This window comes from Podarcis melisellensis, assembly GCF_964234715.1.
Source record: "Podarcis melisellensis genome assembly, chromosome: 15".
Lineage (NCBI taxonomy): Eukaryota > Metazoa > Chordata > Lepidosauria > Squamata > Lacertidae > Podarcis > Podarcis melisellensis.
This window is the reverse complement of record NC_138532.1, coordinates 10273728-10300118: the sequence shown is the minus strand read 5'-3', so window position 1 is coordinate 10300118 and position 26391 is coordinate 10273728. Positions and strand designations below refer to the sequence as shown.

At 43.5% G+C, this 26391-nt stretch overlaps 1 protein-coding gene across 13 annotated transcripts in view; it reads right to left on the bottom strand.

Moving 5' to 3' along the window:
• CAMK2B (calcium/calmodulin dependent protein kinase II beta) overlaps positions 1-26391 on the bottom strand; it is a 209361-nt gene that overhangs the window by 92907 nt on the left and 90063 nt on the right. For all 13 annotated transcript variants that reach the window (XM_081890914.1, XM_081890924.1, XM_081890923.1 and 10 more), the window contains exons 3-5: positions 18294-18353; positions 9177-9231; positions 3885-3950 (exon numbers count right to left, since the gene is read on the bottom strand). In XM_081890914.1, the coding sequence (XP_081747040.1) occupies positions 3885-3950; positions 9177-9231; positions 18294-18353 (181 nt within the window). The remainder of the gene's footprint in view (positions 1-3884; positions 3951-9176; positions 9232-18293; positions 18354-26391) is intronic.

The window sequence follows — 26391 nt, the reverse complement described above, 5'->3', positions numbered from 1 at the left end:
AAATGTCAAAAGGAGAAATCTTCACCAAGTACATTACTGCTGATCATAGGTTTTAGGCTTCCTTGGGTATCTTCTGCAGTGAACTTGGAAGTTGCAGCTAAAATGGGGCCTTCTCTACAAAAATGCATTTTAAATGTGAGGAAGAAGAGAGGACGCAACACAGAGAAGTGCTATGTGTACCTCTCCCAGCTGTTCTACGGATCCCCTCCAAACCCAACCTGCTCATCCAGGCTTCACCAATCTGGTGACCCACAGCTGTTTTGGAACACAACTACCACCTGCCCCAGACAGTACAGCTGATGGGACTTGTAATCCACAACAGCTGGAGGGCATTAGTTTGGCGAAGGCTGTTCTAACCCCTGGACACACCTGGATACAGGCCTGGCCAGAGTGATGCCCCAAAGCTGACTTTCTCTTGCCTCCTTCACTAGATTTTAAGGAGGGCAGGCTGCCCTCTGGGGACAATACCATTTTGCTTGTTTTTCTCTCCCTATCCCAACCGCAAAGGGATACAAATTAGACTGCAAAAATAATTATAAGAAGAATGTGAATCTGTGTCTCTTTCCTGGTAGCGCCTAGACTGGCACTACAAGTGGAAGTTGGCCCCAAATCCCACAAAGGTACCTTGCAAAAATCCTACTATGCCAACTAGAATTACGTACCCAAAGGGCTAGCACAATTTAATAAATAGTTATAGAACAAATGGGAGTTCATTTCTCAGGGAGCTCACCTGAATCTGAGAAGCAGTGCTTCTCTACTCCTCTGGACAGGGTCAGCCCCCAAATACATGAAGCCCCCTCCTAGGCAATGAACATCTATCTGAATTTTGTATGAAGGAAGAGATGGAAGATTACAAGAAACAGTAAGCACAATTCTGTAGGCCCAACATAAGATGAGAGGGGGCATATTAGTAGACCCAAATGGGCCTTGAAGCAGATACAAACCCAAGCAGATGCAAAAAAAACCCCTCAACGGCCTCCAGGCCATAGTCTACATAAAACCTTATTGAGAAAAAGCTTAATCTGTTACACGTCATAGCCCTGCTCTGCATTCTGGAAGAAACACAAGAAGAACATCAGTCTCCCCTGCTGTGTCTTTACAAACATATCTAGCACAACAGCATAGGAAGCTACCTTATAAAAGGTCAGACTATCCAGTTTAGCATTGTCTACACTGACCGGCAGCATCTCTCTGGGGTCTCAAACAAGGGTCTTTCCTATCTGGAGATGGCAGAAATTGAAGATGTGGTCCTTTTGCATGCAGAGCAAGTGCTCTACCACTAAGCTATCGCCCTTTGGTAGAAATGGGCCCATTATTTAACTTAAATTACAGCGTCATGGGTTGCCTCTTGCAGCACCTCACCACAGCCCACTGTAAAGCAAAATGTTTCTTTATGGCCTGACCCCTTGGGACTAAGTCTCTGACTTTCACAACCCTCAATGGCCCAACAGAACTTTATTTTCCTCCCTTTTCTACACTCTGTTTTTTAGAAGAAAGTGATATGGCTTCCTTACTTCTCTGAATTCACTTCTATGGGTATTATTGTAATGGCACAAAGTCACCTGAGACTACCTATTGAGACTAGGAATGGATCCAATTGCCAATATTTACATCTTGAGACAAATGGGCCACACATATAGCATCTCTCCCCTACTGTGTTTTGCAAATTTCAATTCAGAGGCTGTGTTTTTTAACAACTCTGTGTTTGGCAACAGCCACATAATCACACAACTGCAACTAACAGGTTCTACTGTTTCCATTTACGGCAAGAATGGAGAACTGCAGGCTTGGGGGCTGAATGTGGCCCTCCAACACCTCTCTATCTGGCCCTTGTAACTCTCCCCAGACAATGCTTCTCAATGCAGCTTTGTCTGGCTAGAAAACGTCCTTGAACTGTGGTCATAAATCCTGCTTGGCTGAATAGTGGCTATGTGCATGGGTGGGTGCAAAACCCTTGTGACTTTTATGTGGCTGGAATGCAGCCTGCTTTAAGAGTTGCATGCATTGTTGCACAAACTTTTGCCTCTGGTCCCTGCCAACCCCCCAGAAATTTGACCATGAGGAAAAGCAGCCCTCAGGCTAAATTAAATAAAATAAAAATCCTCCACCATTATTTTCTATTATATTTATCTTAGTTAACAAAAAAAAACGCTTTCTTATCAATTAGGTTGGTTCCCCTTTAAGGGAATGAGCCTGTGGTCAACTCTAGAGAAAAACTATAGAACAACACAAAGTGGAAAGGACAGCTAGTAGTTTCAGTTAAGAGACCCCTGGTTTGCTGCCAAGTTCAGAGATGCTCAAACACAATATAAATAATGCTACTTCATTATTATTATTATTATTATTATTATTATTATTCATTATTCATTATCTATATAAGGCCAGCAATGTGCATGATCGTCTATAAAGTACAAGAAAACAGGCACCTGCCCCACAGAGCTTACAATCTAAAAACAAAAGGTTAGGTCTTACTTTATAGTAGTTGAATGGGTGCCACCCCCTGTGGCTATTTCTCATATTGACACAGAAATGGAGGGTACATGTAAGAGAGAGTAGAGCCACAGCACCAAGAGTTGTACTTGAGATAGCTTCTGATCCTCGCATGGCTCCTCCCCACATGATCTCACCTCTCTCAAATAGTTCCTCCGCTCCCTGGAGCAGCATGGGAAGTAGCCATAGGTGAGATGCAAGCAGGACAAAAAAGGCAGCTCCCCAACCATGTTTCTTGGCTAATGCGGTTCTGCCCTCACCAACAGGCTCTTGCTGCGACAGCTGTAGTTCTGTGCTCAAGCATTACAGATACTTTTCCATCAGTCCAAACCCTATTGACCCTGCACTCTTCTGTATCATTCAGGTCGTGGGTCCTTTCCACTCACTGCTGCTATACTTTGAGTTCTACCTGCTGCTGTATTCCAGTCTTTGATTCTTTTTCAAATGAACACAGTGAAGATGATGCTCTGTAAGCCTCGCTATTCTCACCCTGTCAGCCTTTAGCCCTGGGATCCTCAAGAGATATCTACAACTTGGACAGCAAGAGCTGATCCTGAGAAACTATGTTCTGTCCAATTTTCACTTCTTTCACAGACTCTCATGCTTTTTTGGGGGGGGGGAGTTGGGGGGTTGGATTTCATCCACAATTGTTCATATAATCTAGGCTAGGTAAACCAAAATCTATTGGAAGTTGAATCAGGGTTAAAGAGCTGAATAACGAAACACCTGGCGTTGGCCTCCTTCATTCTGTAACCTGCAAACGTCATAAGCCTTTGAATCTTAAGATACTGAGTCTCAAGACAAGTGGTGTAGAAAAACACACCTGCCATCAGCCCACCAGGTCTTGAGCCAAATCTCTCCTGCCTGTCTCTCTTTCCTTAGCATGAAGCAGCTGCGGTGGTGGCCTACCTTGGTGAGAGTCCATTTCGGAGGCAATTCGCTTCAGATAATCAGATGCAATAAGAGGAAAGAGCTCTCGTAACCTTGGTATTAAAAGGGGGAGTGGATTTTGGCAAGTGTTACCTTTTATCACCCTGCAGCACTGTAATGGGGCAAGTGTTACCTGCCAAAATGCCATCTCCTTCATATCTATGAAAGGAAGAGGAGCCCCATCCTTTGCTGCAATCTGATCATCAGACGGAAAAGCCACGGAGCAGGCTCTGGCACTGCATGTGGCAATGGGGCACATCATGGCAACCACTGGTGCCAAAGGTTTTATGAACTTTGCTGTAGCCTTGTGATACCTTTTGAGTCCAAGCCTTCGCCCCAGTCATGGATGGGTTAATGTTGCACAGGTACAAGCTGGCATGGGATCAGGGAGCAGAAAGAAGGGGGCAGGGTGGGGAAAGGAAGAAGGATGGAGGGGGACAGATGGAAATGGAATTACCACTCACCTTGCATCGGCTTCACTGTAGTATTCCCTGGCAACAATGTCTTCAAAGAGCTCCCCGCCCGTGACCCTGAAATAGAAGGCAGACCACAGTTCAAGCAAAGTCTGAAATCTGAAAAAGCGCCCCTTGAGGGCAAACTGCTACAGCCCAGCTGTTCCTGAAAGACCAGAGGAGCTTGCCAGAAGTTCTAATTTTTTAGATCCCTTTTCCGAAACACAGACTTGGGATGAAACTGCCACCTGTTCTGCTGGAGAAATTATCATCGGGGCCACTGACAGTTGTCAGAAGGGCTGGGCTCCTGGCAGGGTCCACTGGTGACCTTGGAGTCTCCAGGTCTTCTGTTGTTACTGTCTGTCCTCTCTGAGCAAGCAAACAAGACAGAGGAGGTGTAGCAGAATCCCCCACTTGCCTACCACTTTCTCTTTAGATAACTTGCCTCCTGATCCGGGCCTAAGGACAAAGGGTCGACGGTGCGGAAGCATTTTGCCCAAAGCTCCCCAAACTCTGGAGCCAACCAGTTGCTCATCCGTGGCAAAGACCTAGGTGATCTGCTCTTCCCATATACTGCCAATTGAATAGTCTGCCATTTTAAGACACTGAGAAATATAAGCAACGAAGGCAGTGCTGAGAACATTTTGGAAGAGGCAAGTAAGAATGGTGAAAGACAAAAGGGGCACTTACGGCAGGAGTTTGTTACCAGGTTGATTACACAGTTCATTGGTCATTAAATTTGGGGTAAGTGGAAGAGGAATGCCTAGTTTACATACTCTCATTTTGAAAAGTAAGCACTGGGCAATGTACTCCCTTGTCATCACCCAGGACCATGTGAGCGCCGCTGATTGGGCCTCTTCAAACAAAGAGCACAACGACCAAAGCATGGAGCAATTTGCTCCGTCTGCCTTCCTAAGCTGTGTACTGTTTCATTTCCACGCTGTTGCTGCAGCTCTAAATCTTGTTCTCTCTCCCACCCACACAGAGCTACAGATGTAATGCTTGCAACCCGCTACTTCCCTCTGTGCTGCCAATCACCTGACTACGAGGAGCTCGTGTTGCCTCCTGTGTGAGAGCCAAGAGAACAACACCATGGATTTGCAGGGCAATTTTTTTTGTTATAGCTGCCTCTTCAACAGCCACCTCTTTCCATTCCCTTATTCCATGAAATCCCCCCTCAAAATGCAGCTGTCAGGGAACTGCCATTGGAGCTAGAGGCGGAGGGAAGGCTCCAGAGGGATGCCGGAGAGGGTCCCAGTAGGGAGAGAGGCAGCCCATCTGCTGGGGAAGGAAATCAGCGTAACACCAGTGGAGAAGGGGGGCAGATGGGGGAATCGGAGAGGAGGCTCCAGGACTCTTCACCGGAGACCAGCGGGGAGAGCACAGGTCCTCCGCTTGTCCACACCCTCCTTGCGCAGAAGGCTTCCGCGCAGGGAGAGTAGGAGGAGACTTGGCGTCAAAGAACTTCTTTGCTGGAAGAAGTTCAAGAAACGCCCACTGACGGATTCTGCTAGCGACTGAAACAGCCACGAAGTGAAGGGCTGTCCAGACAGAAAGGGTTCAACCAGGTAACCTAGCCAGGAGTGGCGGCAACTTACGCACGAGCAACCCCTTAGAACCATTATAGCAGCAATGTCTGCAAACTGGAACCCCCAAGGTAGTTCAGATTCTCTTTCACCACTCACTTTCGCCTAGATTCTCACTTCTATAGTTAACTTCGGATTTGACATTGCTAATTTGAATGGGAGAAAACTTAAGTCCTCAAGAAGCTTTGACAAGCCATTCTTGAGACTGCCATGGTAATGTGAGACGTTTTTCTGTATGTCTGTTCAAAAGGAAAAGAATCTAGGAGCAGCTCTGCATATAGATGAATTTATTATAAGAGACACATGTATATAAGCACAATATTAGCAGTGATGGCTAGCAGAAACAGGCCTGTGACAAAATGATAATTTGGGAAGCGGCTCAACAAGCTGGAAGGATACACTGCTTAGTATTGAGATATGCTGAGCATCTGCACTTCTCAGATATTTCAGCTGGCTTTAGAGGAGCAAGCTTGAGAAGCCTAATGATGGATATCAGCTCAAATGCACTCAACATTCAGGAGGCCCTTAAGATGAGGGATGGCTAGCAAGGAAAGAAAAACAGTCAGCTGTAAAAGTATCCTTCATTTTCAGTTAGGCAAACTAGATTTGGAAGCAACTGTCAGCCATAGGACTTGAGCACTGAATTCTTCCACAACCCATGTGTTTCTCCCGATGACAGCGGTGGGGAAACTTTTCAAGTCCAAGGGCCACATTCTCACTGGGGCAACCTTTTAGGGGCCACCTGCTGGTGGTAGGGGCAAAAGTGGGCCAAGCAATGAACGTAAATTTTACTTATGTACAATAAACTAGTTTCTATACAAACTCTCTACGCTCCATCTGGGCAAGCAAAAAGAAATGTTCCAGCCAGCAAAAACATGTAAAGAGGGTACAAAGCAGGTCTAGAGGAGATGGGTGGCCTGGCATAGAGGACACAGCCTGGGGAGAGTGCCGAGGGCCAGATAATTGGCATGAAGGGCCGCATTCAGCCCCTGGAACTGAGGCTCCCCATCCTTGAGCTATGAGAAAAACGATCATATGAACCCACTCCGTACTGGAGGCTCACGTTCAATATAAAAAGGTAAAGGGACCCCTGACCATTAGGTCCAGCCGTGACCGACTCTGGGGTTGCGGCACTCATCTCGCTTTATTGTCCGAGGGAGCCGGCGTACAGCTTCCGGGTCATGTTGCCAGCACGCTCAATATAGAATATCAATAAAGACAGGGCAGGATACAAATAAGGTAGAGGACAGATATCCAGTGCTTTTTTTCTGGGGGGATGGAGGGGACGCATACCCCTAAACATTTTGTGAATCTAAGCTTGGCCTCATTGAGGGGCAGTATTTCATTATGAGTAGGAAAATGAGAGAGTACCCCTAAACTTTTTTTTTTAAGGAAAAAAAGCACTGCAGATATCTAAAAATGTTTCCAGGCAATGGTTTTACAGGACAGGTAGATGTAGTGCACATGTTCCAGCAAACAGGTCAAGGGTATGCAAAGGCCAGCCCTAGCCCAGCAGGCCACATGGCCATTATTACAGTACTGTCTGTTTCACTGGCATCTTGCCCTTCTTGTGTAAGAGATGAGCTGAGTATAAGAATTTGTTGTATGGGTGTGTCCTGAATAGTGCAAATGCACTTCAGGAATAAGCAGCAGCTACCAACACCACCACTCCATTTGACGCTTGTCCCAAGTTTACTGATTTTCGTGTACAGTGGTACCTCTGGTTACGTACTTAATTTGTTCCGGAGGTCCGTTCTTAACCTGAAATTGTCCTTAACCTGAAGCACCACTTTAGTTAATGGGGCCTCCCGCTGCTGCCGCGCGATTTCTGTTCTCATCCTGATGCAAAGTTCTTAACCCGAGGTACTATTTCTGGGTTAGCAGAGTCTGTAACCTGAAGCGTATGTAAACTGAAGTGTATGTAACCCGAGGTACCACTGTGCAGTGTAACAAAAGCTGACCAAGGAAGACCCATGTTGGGCTGCTAGCCTTGTAAGAAAGAATGACTGTGCATTTTACTCAAAAGTAAGTCCCACTGAGCGCCATGTGATTTACCCCCTAGTGAATGAGCAGAGGATGCCACCTGAGTGACTCTGTCTAAGAAAGAGGTTATGGAAGAGAATGGAATGAGTACTAGCAGAGGTTACAGCAAGGAAGCAACTGTGGGTTTAAAGTCTCTCCCCCCCCCCCTCCAGTAATGCTGAGGTCCATGAAAAAAGGGAGCAATCTGTCATCTTTGTTCTTGAATAGCAAGGTATACCACCCTCCAACGTTTCAAACAGCCTCAACGGATGATCAAAGCCTCCCCATTCTGCCCAGCTTTCAGCTTCATTCTGCATATACCAGGAATTGCTTGATATTCACGGAATCAAGTCTTGAGCCTATAAGGTCTCGGAAAGCACATGCAAAACCGTAACAACCCACGCAGCAGCTGGCCCAGTCCACAGCTGGGTCCTCAAGTGTCCTTTGCCATGTGGCCCGGGGGATGTAAACCTGCATTTTACTTTCAATCCTCCCGCTGCAGGCAAGGGACATACCAAGGTCTGTGTGACTCCAGCGAAAGACAAGCAGGAGCTGCACTGACTCAGAGAAGAGCTAAATATAGCTCACTGCCTAACTGGAGCTGTCAGGGAAGAGGAGAGATGAGATCACCAGCTTCTATATCTGGAATGAAGTGAGAGGCAGCCGAGCAAAGCACACAATGTCTCCACAAGCCCCCAGACACTTTGCAAAGGCAGTCGGCACAGGACATGGCCTACAGCCATCCTGACAAAAGGAATGGGAAGAGGGACAGGCCAACATCGCTGTCTGGAGCCCTGGAGCCAACAGAGCCTTTAAAACTTATGCGGGTCTTAGTGGGCATGTCTCTGGCTAAGCAGCTGTTTAGCTACTCTGGGCATAGTGTGTCAGGGGCACTGAGTCACCCCCATCATTCTGATAGCCTTCCTCCTTCTCATCACCCTCTCCTTCGTGCTAATGGAATAGCTGCAGCTGCAGCCTTCTTCTCTCCCCCCCCCGCCCCCCGTGAGGATGCCACAGCCTGCTTTATTCCCCTAGCAGCACACAAAATGTATTCAGAATTATACCTGTATAATGCTGTATGCCTGTATAATCCTTCAGTATACCCGAAGGAGCGTCTCTATCCCCATCGTTCTGCCCGGACACTGAGATCCAGTGTCAAGGGCCTTCTGGCGGTTCCCTCACTGTGAGAAGCGAAGTTACAGGGAACCAGGCAGAGGGCCTTCTCGGTAGTGGCGCCCGCCTTGTGGAATGCCCTCCCATCAGATGTCAAAGAGATAAACAACAATCGGACTTTTAGAAGACATCTGAAGGCAGCCCTGTTTAGGGAAGCTTTTAATACTGGATGAATCATTGTATTTTAATATTCTTCTGGAAGCTGGCCAGAGTGGCTGGGGAAACCCAGCCAGATGGGCAGGGTATAAATATTATATTATTATTATTATTATTATTATTAATCATCATCATCATCATCATGCAGGGGAGGGGGGAAACTATCCACAGTGTGCCACCAGGAAGGGGACAATCAGTGGCAACTATGATGCTTTGCTGGAGAAGTGGCGGGAAGGGGAGGTTAGTATTTTAAAGCAGATAAATTCCAGGTTAAGTTGAGTAGGGGTCTGGGTGAGCTACTGGGCAGGGACCTCAAGTGCAAGAATAGAGCATATAGTGATACAGTCACAATGGATTTCCTACTTACAGATCAAAGACGAGGTAGTGGAAGCCTTCCTCAGATATGCTATCATGGAGGCGAACTGCAAAGGAACACAAAACGATACATTACATACCTGAAACTTTCCTCCTCTGCCTTAAAACATACATTGCACAAAGTACGTAAGGTCTCACAGGCACACAGCCCATGCATAGCAGCAAGGCAGCAGTGTGATGAGGCCCAGGTAACAGGCCCTTCATCTGAACATAACATAACTGTGAGGATTATCTCAAAGCATTTAGATCACTTAGAATGCAAGATCTTCCTTTCCGCAGGCTCCTTCCCCTGTCCAGCATATTGCTGCCACACTGCCTTGACCTACCAAGTCCCCGGGAGCACAGATTTATAATACAGGGGGAGAGGGAGAAAACAGACTGGGATATAATAGTAGATTGATTTTCAGTAAATCAGCAAGGATTTCTGACTCCAAATTGTTTAACAATAGGAACAACAAAATCACACACACACTTAAGAGTTCAGACAACACTTGGGTAATCAGAAATGGATATTTATGTGAAATGAAGGGCTGTGGTCTCAGCTCATTTCTAGTACTCAAAACAAATTGCAATCTCCAATGCAATTCCTGATCTACAGTAGGCACTTGCCTGCCCATAAACCTGTTTCTGAGCCAAACTTCTGCAAACCAGCTGGACAAAAATTAGGTAATAAGTTAAGAAGATAAGACAAGACTTCCTGGATTAGACTAAATACTCATCTAACCCAGTATTCTGCTTCCGGCAGTAGCCATCCAGATGGTTAGGAGGAGTTTCTAAGCGCAGCCCGCTCTTTGTATCCAGTATACGGTCATCACTGCACCTCAACACTGGAAATTCCATTTTCAGTAGGAACATCATTGTTTGTGTGTAAGAGCAGAAATACCAGGCTCTTGGGCCATGGGGCTTACAGTCTAAAATCGATTCAGGAAAACAACAGATCAGGGAGTGGGGGCTGAAGGGAGGAGTAGGGAGGAGTAGGGAGGAGTAGGCAGAGGGAAAATGCATGCATATTTCAATTACATGTACTTTGGCTTGGTTACAATAAAGCAGCCTTCCCTATGGATGTTTTGGGCTACAACTACCATCAACACTAGCCAGTGGGGCTAACGATCGGGGATTATGTAAGTTGTGGTTCAGAACATCTGGAGGTCACCAGTTTGTGGAAGGCAGTATGGAAGAAGGGCTACAGAAATGAAGGGGCAGCAATTCCAGAGGGAACAGGAAAAGGGAAGGAGAGGTTGGGCTGGGGGGGGGGGGGCAAGAAATAGGAAGGAGGGAGAGGACAGGGGGCTGCCAGAATGCTTGCAATGGGTGTCTCAAGCACTATCAGGAGTTCAAGCTGTCAGTTATCTCCCTTGAGAGTCTGGTTGGCACGCCTGCTTGGTGGGAACAAACCCAACTCAATTAAAATTCATTTATCAAGAAAGCCACGTAAAAGGTGCATAAGGTTACAGGACCATCTAAAATTTGGAGACAGGAGTCCAAAATATTTTCTATGGAGACACACTAAAAGGTTTAGAAAACAGCTGGGTGCTTGTTTGTTTTCTAAACACAAGAAAACCATTCAACCATCTATGATGAAATTAAAATATGTCCAAGGTACTGAAGAATACATATTTTAGCAGTATAATAATGCCACTAAAACTTATGCCAGCTTAAAAATAAATAAATCTCTTGGTCATATGTTTATTTGAATGTTCGAAGTAGAAAATATTGTAGAAGATCCACAAATCTCCCACAGTACTGAAACACCTCAGTAGGATATACTGTAAGTCTCTAACCCTACATTTCCGCTCCGCAAACAAATAATAATAATAATCCATTATAAGCTAACGAAGTGGCCATGGTTGCATGTCACAGTCTGAAATGAGAAGCAGGCTGACACATACTGCTCATATTGGACCTGCGGCTGTTCTTCCCTTTAACAAGCTGAGAATAGACAGAAAATGGTGCTGGCTTACAGGTGAATCAATGCTCATGGTTTGTTTCCCTCCATGCAAACTTTGAGATGAAGCCAAGAAAGAACCTTTACTTCTTCTAAAGGTTTGGAGAGAAATTACAAGCACTGGTTCACATTTAACACTAAACCATTGCTGTGGTTCCCCACCCCCCTTTCTGGTTCAGGAAATGGAGGAGCAAGATAAACACAATTTCAGCAACATGCATGAGCACGTCCACGATAACCCATAGTTTGTTTCTGGCGCAAGTTTCCTATAAATGCCAATCATCACGAAAAGTAATTTCTGGCTGAACGTAGAGGGACACTTAATTTTTTCCTTAATAAACACACAGCACATCTAAATCTGTTACTCTGGGCTCCTTCAGGAGGAAGGGTGGGTTATAAATGGAATTATTATTATAGGTTAAAAATGGAATGTAGAGCAAACAAGCTCACATACTAACTAGTGGAATGAATAATAGCAATACAGTAGTCTCCCCTACGACATAGATCTAGTTATCCACAATCCAGGTATGGAGCTGTTTCTTTTGGTCTCTACTAATGCTGCTTTATTTATTCATTCATTCATTCATTCATTCATTCATTCTCCCAAAGGCCCAGAGGTACATTTGAAAAGACTTTACTGTAGCAAGAGAACTGGTGTGAAAATAGTGACACTGATGGTGCTGAAACATTATTAGAGGAATTAAGATGTTTTATGGCCCCTCTAGAACAGAGATCTGGATACAGGGTTTCTATATATCTATATAATGGGACTGTCTTATTGCATATTTTAATTATAGATGTTTATGTTTTAATTGGATTGTTTTCACTGAGTGTGTGACTGCATGAACATGTGTGTGAGTGAAAGAGGAAGACAGTTTGTGTGCCTGCGTGTCCGGTGTCTGTGGTGTACAAGAGAGTACATATGTGCATATACAGGTGCCATCCCCACCCCTGGTATGTGGCCTTTGCAGAGATGGCTGAGTGAGATAGAGATAGATGATTGATAGATGATAGATAGATAGATAGATGATAGATAGATAGATAGATAGATAGATAGATAGATAGATGATAGATAGATAGATAGATAGATAGATAGATAGATAGATGATAGATAGATAGATGATAGATAGATAGATAGATAGATAGATAGATAGATAGATAGATAGATGATAGATAGATAGATAGATAGATGATAGATAGATAGATGATAGATAGATAGATAGATAGATAGATAGATAGATAGATAGATAGATATAGATATAGATAGATAGATGATAGATAGATGATAGATAGATAGATGATAGATAGATGATAGATAGATGATAGAGAAATAGAGAGATAGAGAGATAGAGAGATAGAGAGAGATAGATGATAGATAGATGATAGATAGATAGATAGATAGATAGATAGATAGATAGATAGAGATAGATAGAGATAGATGATAGATATAGATGATAGATAGATAGATAGATAGATGATAGATGATAGATGATAGATAGATAGATGATAGATAGATAGATAGATAGATAGATAGATAGATAGATAGATAGATGATACATAGATAGATAGATATAGATGATAGATAGATGATAGATGATAGATAGATAGATAGATAGATGATAGATAGATAGATAGATAGATAGATAGATAGATAGATAGATATAGATAGATGATAGATAGATAGATGATGATGATAGATAGATAGATAGATGATAGATATGTCTTAGTTTACAAAAATACGTGCATTGTCTCTTTTCAAGTTGCATTACAGATCAGTTTCATTTGTTGTGAGACATTAGTGTTACATATACTGTTAGGTTAGGAAGAAAAGAGGGGGAAAGGGGGAGGGGAGAATGATAAGTGGGGTGGGGTCGGGTGGCAATGCTTCTATTCTTCTACTTAGTGTATGTATGGGGTTTTGAGTCAGCGTCACTTGTGTGAGTTCTCTTACTATTCGCTTGTTCTATTTTCTTGGTGGTGAGAGAGGTTGTGGGTGGCCTAGGGTGTGGTTCGTTGTCTTTGGTTGGCTGTAGTGAGATTTGTTTTTGTGTGTGAGTGTGAGAGTGTGTTTGGATCAGGTTAGCCAGATTGATTCACATGCTGTCGGCGGATTCTTGTTGTTGTCTTGTTGGACTGTGTATGTGATAAAGGGGAGCCATACGAGGGTGAAGGTGTCTTCTTATATTTGTCCCCATGTAAGTTTCAGTTTATTGATTAGTTTTTCTAATAAGGCTGCTTCCCATACTATTTGATACCTTTGGTCCATGCTTACACCTGACAGGACTCTCCAGTGTCTGGCTATAATGCTTCTGGCTGCTGAGAGTAGGTGGGTTATGAGTTCTTTGGCGTGTAAATGGGCATTATTGTCTTGGAAGATGTTCAGTAGGAGTGACTTATTTATGTTTGTGTCATTGGTGTTCATACTTGTAAACTGCTTAGAAGTCTCTATGCACTAAGAGGTATATAAATAAATACATTTATTGTCATCTTCTTCTTCCACCTGCTTTCTTCCACTTGCCTTGCCCCACTCTCTAGTCTATGTTTCTCAATTTGTATTGTATTATTTTATGCACTGTGGCTTGCCGTTGTTTTATTGATTGTAATTTTGAAAGTATTTATTGTAATTGTTAAGAGTGGGCTTCTGTTTAATTTTTATATGATGATATTATTATTTTATACTATTCTAATGATTGTTGAATGTTAGCTTTAAAATAAGCAATCTACATCAAATAAAGTATGTTTTATTATCACATTTTTGTATTGCATTAGATTGTTATAAGGTGTAAGGTGTACATTCTTTGTTTCTTCAGCTTGTAAACCGCCTTGAGTATTGTAAGATAGAAAGGTAGTATACAAATTAAAAGTGATGATGATCATCATCATCTGCACTCCTTAGATGTTCAGCCCTGGGAATGTAGGTTAGATAGAAGGGGAGCCCCAGACGGATGAAATTGATGGAGTATGCAGAACTGGATAAATTAACGTGAAGGATTCGAAACCTGTGGGACCAGAGATTCTCAGAAGGCTGGAGTAAATATACAAACTATTTGAAAAGCAATTGTAATGAACAGATTACGCTAGTAGGACTGCAATAAGTTTTGTAAGGAGGACTATCTGAAATATTGCAAGAAAGACTATGAGGAGAATTATTAGTTAATGATAATTAAGAGTAATAGAGAAATTAAGAAATGCAGAATAAGTGATAAAGAACAGAAAATCATCAGAGGTGTTGACGGAAGTCTAAAACATAAGATAAAATGATTATCTTATAACATATAACAATCAATGTTATATGATAGTTGGAAATATGTTTTAAAAAACTAATAAAAATGTGTGTGTGTGTGTGTGTGTGTGTGTGTGTGTGTGTGTGTAGCCCCAGAAAACATTTCAGCACAGGGTCCCTTGCACAAGGAAATAGCCCCATTACACTTCCTTCCTTCATGTCGTGAAAACAGAAATGTCAGGCCCATTGAAATGGAGCATGAGATGCAAAACCAGGCCAAACGATTTTGCTGCCTAAAGGGAAAGAACAAATGATGCCCCTCCCTCAGTTAAGTTGCATTGCACCCAGGACTGACCAAGATATTTTGGCACCTGAGGCAGAAAGTCCAGCAAGTGTCTCTCCCTGGGAGTAAAAACATAATCATAGTAAATTAAATAGCTAAGATTTTACTGCCTTTTCATTATACCCCAAATCAGTTGCCTTAGGCAACTCTCTCACTCTGCTTACTAATGGGACTGACCCTGCATAGATGTGAAGCTCTCTTATGTCACTCAAAGCGAAAGCGGAGCAGGAAACATTGCATAAAATGAATGAAGCCCTTTTTCTTCTCAGAGTCGTGGGTATCTTTTCAGACTGAAGCGCTTTAATGTTAGATTGAACTTCCCTGCAAAGTGGAACTGGCATGAGAAAATGTGTGTGGTGCTAAATATCCTTTCCTCTCTCCTCGAAAGGTCAAGATCCAGCCCTCCTTAAGGGAAACAAAATTCATGGGCTTTTGAGACCTGGTTCTTTTTCTGTGCTTCAAGACATGTTGTTCCTCACCAGAACAAGGCTAATTAAACAAAAAGAAGGGGGAGGAATCATTTGAAAATGAAATACCACGTCTCCAAAAGTTCTTTGCAGATGAGGAGAAAACGTCTAGCAAGACAAACAAATACAGGGCCAATGCTTATAAACAGGATTTGATTCTGCCAAAATATGACTACCACTCAGTCTCTGCATTGAAATTCATGCAGGATGATGCCTCAGTTCTGAGTGCCAGATCCCACAAAAGAACTGCACCAAGAGAGCAAATCCAAGAGAGTGTAGAATAGCTACAGCACAGATTTAACACTTATTCAATAGTCATGCCTTTCCCACAGGGAATCCTGGGAAATGTGTGAGAAGGGCTAGGGACCTTGAACAGAGAGCACCCTCACCAAAGTATAACTTCCAGGGTACTTTGGAGGAAACAAATTTACAGATGTGCGTTTGTACTGCAGAGATGACTGGAAGCCAGGAATTCCTAAGAGATGGGATACTCAAGTGAGCCTAATTCACACCACCGAAGGAAAACCTGAATGCAAAGCATTTAGGGAGAAAGAATGGCAGAAAAGGGACGTGGGTGGCACCGTGGGTTAAACCACAGAGTCTAGGACTTGCCGATCAGAAGGTCGGCGGTTCGAATCCCCGTGACGGGGTGAGCTCCCATTGCTCGGTCCCTGCTCCTGCCAACCTAGCAGTTTGAAAGCACGTCAAAGTGCAAGTAGATAAATAGGTATCGCTCCGGCGGGAAGGTAAATGGTGTTTCCGTGCACTGCTCTGGTTCTCCAGAAGCGGCTTAGTCATGCTTGCCACATGACCTGGAAGCTGTACACCGGCTCCCTCGGCCAATAAAGCGAGATGAGCGCTGCAACCCCAGAGTCGGCCACAACTGGACCTAATGGGTCCCTTTACCTTTTCTACAGAAAGAGCTCACTATTTGTAGCGTGCAACCTATATGAATGGCAAACTCGTTCTCAGAGTGTCTGTCTTTCTGTAGCCAAAATGGCACCGTCCACACACAAAAGCAAAGTATAGACAGGTGTGGGGAAAGTTTTGCAGAAGGAAAAGTAGCCTCTGGGAAAGGGATCTAGAAACAGCTCAGTGAGGGCTTGGCATACTCAGTAGCCACAGAAAGCTGACTTTGGTGGAGGGGAAGAGAAAAGGGCACAGTTGGTTAGCTGAAACCCTCAACAGAAGTCCACATTCCAACATTTTGTTACAGGTCCAATTGCTCTTTCATAAGTATCATACTAACTCGGCAATAATATTCAGCAAACTTACTCAATAAGACAATATAGCATTAACTCCACAGGACAGGAGAACATTATGTGCAGGAGATTGAATGCAGCATTATACTTCCCTCCCTGAAATGTCTTCACTTTGTTTTTAGTGCAAGCAAACTGGAGGTTAAAAAAGTCCTCCCTAGGATCAAACAAAAACAGCTGGTTTGCCTAGCTGCATGAATGTGTCATCATGTTAAAGAAAAAGGAGGGAGTTAAGCCACATGGACACAGTGTTTGCTTTAACCTCTTGGGGTGGGGGGGTCAGCAAAACACTAAGCTTTGCCCCACTGACGCTCAGCACTACCAATCAACACAAAATGTAAGGCGCATACTTTTGTATTATACTGTAGATGAAGATTCTGGCTCCTGCTCTGCGTCACTGAATGACTGTAAGTGATCAAGGAAGAGTTGTCACCTCTCCTAGCAACTGTTTGCACCTTCTTATGGAAGCCTGCCTCACTTTACCACAGGGCTTCAAATAATTAGCTGGTGATATATGCCTAGTAGCTTCCTTAAATCTTTTAGAACAATCCCATGGTGAAGGCACCAGATCCCCGCATCATGCACAGAAAACAGATGTCTCCGTATGGACACGTGCATCTTCCTTTCGCAAACTCCCCGCTGCACAAAGCCCATATAGATCCTGCACACCTCACCAAGACTTCCACGCCGTGGCATCTGCTCCAGCTCCATTATATAACAAACTGGTTTTTCGTTTTCCTTTTGCACTTGTGTCTGTCTCTAAACCTACCTAGAAGGTGCCCATGACGACATTGTTTCCATAGAAACTAATGTACTTCAAAGGGAGAAAAACAGAGGACTAAAAAAAGGACCAAAAAAAAAAAAAGGATTCAAACAAAATGACTGGAATAAACAGACTGCACACTGGAGAGGGTGAGAGGGGTGTCATAGTCTTAATTAGCCAGTTGTTTGAAAAGGAAAGACCTGCCCAACATGCTGCTTACTAAAACTCTTGCTCTATCATCTTTGCTGACGTCAGCAACTGCAGTGGGCTTCCAAGATTACCTAGGGGTGCATTGAAACCAGCAGGGTTGAGGGGTGTGTGGGATTGAGCAATCAGTTGTGCAACAAGAATGTGCAGTCCACAACCCATACCAACTGTTGTTGCTGGTTTTTAATGCCTCAATTCCCCACCCCACCCCACTTTTCCTCTAAAGAGCTCAGGTTGGTGTATGTAGATGTGATTACTCCATGTTTACCCTCCTAACAACCTTGTGGAGTAGGCTAAGCTGAGAAAAAGAGGTTCAACCACAATTTGACCCTGACTTGATATTATGGTTTATTAACTCACTGTGGTTTGTATACACCATCAGTAGCTTTGCCAGGTTTCTGCAGCCAAGTCAAAATTCCTCACAGGGCAAAAAATAATAATGCAAATCTATCCATGTTTTGTGAATAAAATAGAGTAGGGATCAGGAACCTGTTGCCCTCCAAATGCTGCTGGATTTAAACTCCAATCATCCCTGACCATTGACAATACTGGCTGGGGCTGGTGGGACACTTGTTTCCATGCAAAAGCAATGTAGGTGGTAAAGCATATTTTTGAATTACATCAGTGCAGAGTACAGGGGCAAGGAAAAGGTAGTATCCCATTGGTGGGGGTATAACTTTTGGGCTTGGCAGCCATATCCTCCACTTACTCAATATATATAATCAGCTTCTAAGAGTGAACAAATGTTCCCCTATCTTTCCAATCACTGAAGGAGCGCTCCCACCCACAGTCCTCCCAGGAAGAACACAAAACAGGCAAGTATTGTCAACCCTGGCAAACTCTTCTTCTAAAGCGAGAAACGTTCCCCATCTCCACTTATCCCCTCCAAGACAGATACTTACCGATGTTGGAATGCTTCAGGAGACGGCAAATTCGAGCTTCTCGCTCCAACTTCTGATGATCTGAAGGAAAATAAAGAGCAAACACTCTTTAGCATGCCATCCAAATTAGCTTATTCTGAGAGTCTGTCCCTTAGTACTTGGTTCTGGCCAGCATCTCAAATGCAGAGGCTAGCATTTCCCTGATATTAGACCCAATCTACACATTACAGATAGTAGAATTCTACTTCACACTGAAGATGGGGGCCATGTTTTTTAATGCCCTCCACTAATTAAACGCACACACAATTCCTTACAGGTTAAAAAGAAACATGCCAAAAATAAACATTCTAGCCAGTGGCGTAGCATGGGTTGCCAACAAGACAGGTATTCTGCACCTCTTTGTCGAAAAAACCTCCAAGCACACAAATGCATACTTCATGCATCTCTCCATACAGGGGCTGGGGTTATTAAGAGAGCCAGGCTCTCTTAAGGGGACACTCAAAGTTCCAGTCATGGTGCTTCTCTGACAAAAAGTGCCAAGGGCCTTTTTCTAGTTGCGGTGCTGGGAGGTGGCTGGATGGTGTGGGGAGAGGAGGGTTTAGGAGTAAGTGGCAACCCACCTCCACAAGAGGGTGCGAGAAGAGAAGAGGAAGTAAAAAAGGGGGGGGGGATTCCTTTCACAAAGATTGTTTCAGAGTTCACTCATCCTATCTAACTTGAACCAAACACGTATGTGACATGTTGTTAAAACATTACAGTATTTGATAAATTAGCCATCTCTTTAAAGGAATACAATTCTACAACTAATACAAAGACATTCCAGATACCATCAGCTTCTATCATGTTGTCCCTTAGCTGTTTTTCCCCCCTAACTAAAATGTTGGACTCTTTTTTGATTCAGAGGGGAAAAAGAGCAATGGGATATGACAGAGGCATATAGAACTATGAACCAGCTTGAGAAAGCAAATAAAGATAAATTATTCTCTCACTTCCTTAATGCACTTGTATTCAAGGTCATTTAGTTGCTAAAATTCATTGTAGTGAGTTCAATGGAAACCAAAGGATATAACTTGGACAACACATAGTTAACATGGTTTTTTGCCATGGGATGTTGTGCTGACCATTACTTATTCATCCTCTGAGGCAGAAGCAAGGAGCTACCTTTCTACATAGAAATCTGACTCTAAACTTGTAACAAAACGGCCCTAGTGCATTCAAACCATCTCTGCAGACAACTGTTTTGACTGGAAGTCTGCAGGTAGGACTTGCTTTTTTAATGTTTAAGTGGAAGAAAATGCATGCATATAGAGGATTAACTGAGTTACGCTATGATCATAATTATAATCATCATCAGTATCATTATTATTATTTATGAGTCACCTCTCATTCAAGGCAATTTACTATTGTACAATAAACACAACTAAAAGTGGCATTTAAAATAATATCAAAACAACCTAAAATTGGTTTTAAAACAATACGAATAAAAACCCAAGGCAAAGACCAAAATGTTCATTCATTCATTCATCTGGAAAAGTTTATTGAAACCAAAATATCTTCAATTGTTGCCAGAAACTACAGATAGTGAGTGCCTTGCATCTCAATAGAGATGATGTTCGCCAAACTGTAATGATGAATGAGGTAGTGAAGTTTGGTTATCATGAATCAAGTGGAGCATGACTGATGGAGCACTCATTTCCCCAGAGGTGGAAAGGGCTGCTTGGGGTCCATCCAACCAGTTATATATCCGTTTTGAAACTGCACAAATCTAAAAATGACATAATTTATAAGAGGAAATGGGGAGAATAAGGGAGGGAGGACAAAAAGTAAGTGAAGAGCGTGAGAATATAAGGAGTTTTGCTGGACTGAACCAAAGGCCTATCTAGCTCAGCATTCTGCTTTCAGCAACCACACTCTCTTACAAATGTCAAAACTCTTATACATGGCTGTGGCATAAAGCTAAGGAACAGTGTTCCATGGTAAGTCACACCACACTCAACGGGGTGCAAAGCAGACAAACCTTAGTCTCTTCTCTTCCTAACCATTTACCCATTACCTGGGAGAAATTAGCTTAAATGTCCAGGAAAATCCAGATGTATGGCAGCCCATGTTGACATTGTCGTTTTAGCCAATTTTCCACAGAAATAGCTCCAAAACCAGTGGCGTAGCGTGGGTTGTCAGCACCCGGGGCAAGGCAAGTAATTTGCGCCCCCTAACCCCTAACCTGCCGCCGCTGCCAGCTTCTTCTTGCTGCTGCCTGGGCTGGGCTGGTGTGGTTCTCTCCCGCGCTCAGCGCTGCGCTGGGTGGCCGCTGCACTGTCCCTCCCCCAGATAGTCCTCGCTCTTTCTCCGCACTGGGCGGCTGCTGCACTGTCCCTCCCCCAGATAGTCCCTCGCTCTCTCTCCGCACGACACGCCTGGCACCCACCCCCTCCACAGTGGGCGGCGACCCGTCGGCTCGGATCGGATTCGCACAGCCAGCACTGCAGTGAGAGTGAGTGAGTGAGCCAGGTAGGGGCAAAGAGCTGCGAGTGTGAGCGCGCCCCCTCCCCAGATGTTGCGCCCGGTGCGGCCAGCCCCCCTGCACCCCCCACGCTACGCCACTGTCCAAAACATCCAATATCTTTGTGGTTTTGCAAAAAAACCCCAAAAACAACAACTCTACCCGAAACAAAAAAGCTCAACAACTTTTCTGTCTGGATTTCTTTTTCACTTTTCGAAAACCCAAACCAATGTGCTTGTTTCGTCTGCCGAACACCCTGTCCTTATTCAAACTTCTGTGAAGAGCCCTGTATTATGACTTCTGCACTAGAGTTGTTTGTATATTTGCATAATTTATTCCAAGGAAGATGGCAGAGCTTCCTTGATGCAGGGAACATGCAGTGCTGTTTATACCGTTTACCAACCACCTCCTGGTCTGAGTCAGAACTTGGATGAAAACTGCCAGGCCTTGAAGAAAATGGAAAGGCCCACCAAGTGCTTGGCAACAGTTGCCTAACCCTTCCTGCAACCATCCAAGCTTCTACCTACAGACTTTTATGCCTTACTCCCCAGCCACATACCAAGCCAACCTCATGCCCAGTATTTTAACAAAGGATGGCAATATGCTGCACCACTGTAAGCAGGTGGTGCTATGTGCTATGTTAAAAAGCAACTCACCAAATCATATAATTGCAAGGAACAAAAAAGCCACCTAGTCCAGTCCTCTGTTACAACATTGGGCCCGTCACCATCAGGCTATGCAGATCAGCGAATGCAAATCAGGATGCCTTCGGTCTTGCCTTCTATACGGAGGGGACATAGCTTAGTGGAAAACACACTAGGACCCTCATAACTACGGGACCGCCTCTCCTGGTATGCCCCACGGAGGACCTTAAGGTCCACAAATAACAACACTTTGGAGGTCCCAGGCCGCAAGGTGGTTAGATTGGTCTCAACTAGGGCCAGGGCCTTTTCCGTACTGGCCCCGACTTGGTGGAACGCTCTGTCACAAGAGACTGGGGCCCTGTGGGACTTCACATCTTTCCGCAGGGCCTGCAAGACCGAGCTGTTCTGCCTGGCCTTTGGTTTGGACTCAGTCTGACCCTGATGTTTCCCTCCCCTTATGGTTTTGATCTATGGGCTACTATTAAAATGAGGCTGCGTTTTAAATTGTATTTTAACCCGCATTTTAATAAACTGGTTTTGTTTTGTTGTGTCCCGCCCCCCGTTATGTTTTATTATAATTTTATTGGTGTTAGCCTCCCTGAGCCCGGTTCTGGCCGGGAGGGCGGGGTATAAATAAAAATTTATTTATTTGTTTGTTTGTTATGCTTGCTGTGCAGAAAATCCCAGGTCCAGTCCTGGCTATCGGCTTCCTCCTCCTTAAATTCAGGGTTGCCACTGTAGTGGTCAGCAATGAGGAAGATGGGGACAAAGCTAGAATCAATTAGCTCTGCCCGTCATTAGCTCTCCACAGCCATCCCTGCACTACTATAGACACCACTAGGCTAGTTGTCACAAATATTGTGACCCAGTGTATGGCTGCTTCCTACTGTTCCTGTTTAGAGAAAGAAGAGATTCCTGCATAGAGGAACATCTTAGATTGAGATGCAGCAATTTCACTCCGGTAATTTACACTGAGATCCCGATATCCTATGCATAGACTCCATTTGATACTCATGATGAAATCCCCAAATTTTCAGAACTGGCATTCTGAGTGGCCTATGAAGGAATGTCCAGCAGAGATTTAATGCAAGCCACTTTTCAGCTAAAAAGAAGGGTAGAAAAATACTTTCTCACACACAGAGATAGCATACAAAATGCCTTTCTTGAGAGCTTCAAATATACAGTAATTAAATCCGTGCCAAGCTACTGGAGCTTGCTATCTAGGGAGACCAAACTCACCCCTCTCTCTGATGATCACTGGTTGCATGTGAGGCCCTTCTTTTTTGACTGACCTCTGGATTGTCAGGTCGTTACTTTTATTTCTCAAGCATGCCAACTTAAAAAAAAAAATCTGTTGTTTCTGCCTCCTGTACTGTTTTAATTAATAAATTTTATTTTATCATTCTTTTTATTGTTAGATGGTTTAACTGTTGTCAGCTGACCTGGATTGCCATCCTTACAAAAAACAAATTAATGCATAAATAATAATTAAATGTGTTGCCTAAATTGCTACAGCTGTGACCTAGTAATCTGTGTGACTCCCTGATCATCCGATACACAAAAGTATAACCCCAGCTCATTCATTCATTCATTCTCATCTCATTGCCGACTTTTACTTAATTCTTTGCCTTCCTACGTAATCTGATTAAAAACAGAACACTGTAACAACAGGGTCATAATTATTAAACCTCATTTTCTGTCCACAGTTGTGTACTGCCCATCTGTTTTTCAAAATGTTCAGTTATTAATTTTATTTTTAGTTGTAAAAAATTTCCTTAATTTCTATTATTTGTTGTTATTATAGATTGGAGTCCCCAACCTTTTAGGCTTGGGGTGCATTTGAAAATTTAAGTTGTTTTGGGCACCACAAAATACCCATTTCAACAAAAGAAAAACTGACAACACTCAGAACTTCGCCCCAAAAGGCAAAACCACCAAGCAAAAAGAACACAGACAAAAAAGTGAAAGCAGGCAAACCTCTCAGACAAACAAAACTCTTCTTAAAGGGGTGAGGGAGCTTGACAGGCACCAAAGGGGACACCTGTGGCCACCATGATGCCCATAGGCATGATGCTGGGAAAACTGGTTCTATATAATGAAAAAGTAAATACTTTGCAAAAAAAATACCTAGGAGAAATATCATTCATATATCGATAAGCAATCGAAATAAGGTAATCAATAAAAACAAGCTTTCCACCTACATCATGGACCTGTCCAATAGTATCACCTGTCCCCCACAACCCTATCTGAATGGGGATCCAACTGCATCCACTTGTGAACTTCTCCAACTTCAGTGCCATAGGCAGACACCAAAGCTTTAAAGCTGCACCAAGAAGAAATCTTATGCTGTTTAACATAAATGACTCCGAAGGGTAGTGCAGCCCCAGAATAGTTATTGCTCCAACAAATGCTCACCTAGCTTTCAGGCACAGTTTACTGAGGCCATATTTGGCAGGTATTCAATCCTTGCTCCCCTAATAATGGCCTATACCTATTCCTTCTGGAGTCACCACTGCAGCTTAGGCAAACAGAACTTAAGTACTTTGTGCTCGGGACCAGAACATTTTCCAGCATATAAATTTAAATAGGAAGACAAAGAACAATAGCAAACCCACAGATAGATTTTAATCTCTTAAGCTTCTAGTTAATCCATTTGTTACTTTAAATCACATAAGGGCACTGCTCATCTAGCAATCTAACCAGCACTTCTTTGGAAGCATCTTTGTCAAAGTTATCTCCACCCCTAAAAGCTGAGCCATTTTGTTTGTTGTTCTCTCCAGATAAGATGTCTGCTATTTCTTTCTTTCATCTCTACTAAACCTTTAAATATTTCCTACACAAATAAAGCCTTCAAACTCCAGAAACTGTAAGTGAACTTTTCAATCCAATTCACTCAAGTTGCAAGATCTGCTAGCAGGTTATGGGCCCAGGCAATGATTTGGAACCCTAAGCAGAGTTTCCAAAAGCTCCAATGCAGTTCTCCAATGAGAAAGCCAGCAAGAAGGGGAGTAGATTTCAAGGGAAGCAAAGAGAAGGGGCTGCAGTGGAAAGATTGGAGTGGAAAGATTGGAGCTAGAAAGAAAGAGCAGGCTGTAAGGAACATAGGAAGGGACAGATAAAAGCAGGAGACAGTTTTGCATTGCTGAGAACTGAAAGTTGCAGAGAGATAGAGAACAATGGCTGGAATGTATGCAAATGCAGTAATCCTCAAGCTGAATGAGTAGAACTTTCAATTGTGGAAGTTCAAGATAGATCATTTTCTAGCCAAGGAAGATTTGTGGCACTGTGAAAGGCTGTTGTGATTTGCATGTCTCTTGGGACATGCAATCCCTAAAGACCTGGATTTGAATGCTACTGGGTTACCAATAAATAGAGTAGCCTGATGCTGTTCTTGTAAAGGGTTGTCCATTCTTCCAGAACATCAAGAGTCCCATAGAACATAATGGCAGTCTCTGTTTCAAATTCCATAGCCCCAAAATGTCTTTGATCTGGCAAATCTACCAGTGAAATGATGTGCCCTTGCAATTAATATGCAGCAGACATTCATCCACCTGACAGCTGACTGCGATTAGCAGCCTACTACCAGGAGGAAACCCAGGGGGGAATAGATCACTGGATTCCAGTCTGAAGGGCACCGACAGAATGGCAAGATGGAATTTCTGCTGTTTGGTTATACAGGACTGTTCAGCCAATGTTGTCTCTCATCCAGGGAAGCAGCAAGGCGGCATTTATGGAATAGTGAAGAACACAATTTATTTATTTCCTCTGAAATTTAATCATCGGTTTTTACAGAAAACAGTCTCAAAGTGACTCAAAACAAGTTAAAAATACAAAGATTCAATTCAAAACCCAAGCAATGAAACCATACCTAGGTACTAAAAGTGTTAATGCACTAGTATCAATGACAAGGAAAATATTTTGTCCTACTCAACCAAACGATGAATACCCAGAACTGGTCCAGAATCAGGCCATGTCAACATCCAAATGGCAGGGGGAAATAATGTCATTGCATTGCACCTTAAATCTGACAGTGGTGGTGCCAGGTGAACCTCCTTGGGAAGAGCACCCCACACTCAAAGAATCACCACTTAAAAGGATCATTCTCTTGCTCCTACCCTCTGCATTTCCCTTGAGGGAGGCACACAGAGGTGATGGTTATGATCGTAATGTTCAGGTAGGTTTGTATTGAAAGAGGTGGTCTTGGAGGCACTGGGGCCCTGAGCCATAGAAGAATTTATAGGTCAAAACTAGCACTTTGAATTGAGCCTAGAAACCAACTGGTAGTCAGTGCAGCCGAGACAGAATGGGTGTTATATGCTCAGGCTGCCAGGTCTCATTAAATAATTTGTGTGACAAATTCTGCACAAGGTGCAGTTTCTGAATGATGATGGTGGCGGTGGTGGTGATTTATATACCACCCTTCATCACAAGATTTCAGGGTGGTTCAAAGGATAAAAACACAAGGTAAAAACACAAGTAAATAGTAAAACAACAACAACAAAACAATACTCCCCACCAATTGTCTTCAGATGCAGCCCTGTGTATAATGCACTGCAGTAATCTAAACTGGAGGTTACCAGAGAATAAATAGACAACCAAAATTCACTCAAGTTGCAAGATCTGCTAGCAGGTTATGGGCCCAGGCAATGATTTGGAACCCTAAGCAGAGTTTCCAAAAGCTCCCCATCCAAAAGCCTTTCCGTCCCAGATGCAGTTCTCCAATGAGAAAGCCAGCAAGAAGGGGTGAAGAAGACACATGGTGAAGGGCTGATGGACAGCACCCTGTACAATGGAGGCAACTTATACCTGCAATGACAGCAGGAGTCTAGAAGTATTCTAAGCCGCATCCCCTCTTCTTCAAGGGAACCCCATCCAGAACAGGTTGCACCCAACCAACTAGTCTGAGGAACTACCCACTAACAGAGTCTCAAGTCTTATGTGGATTGAGCTTCAATTTATTGGCTCTCATCCAGTC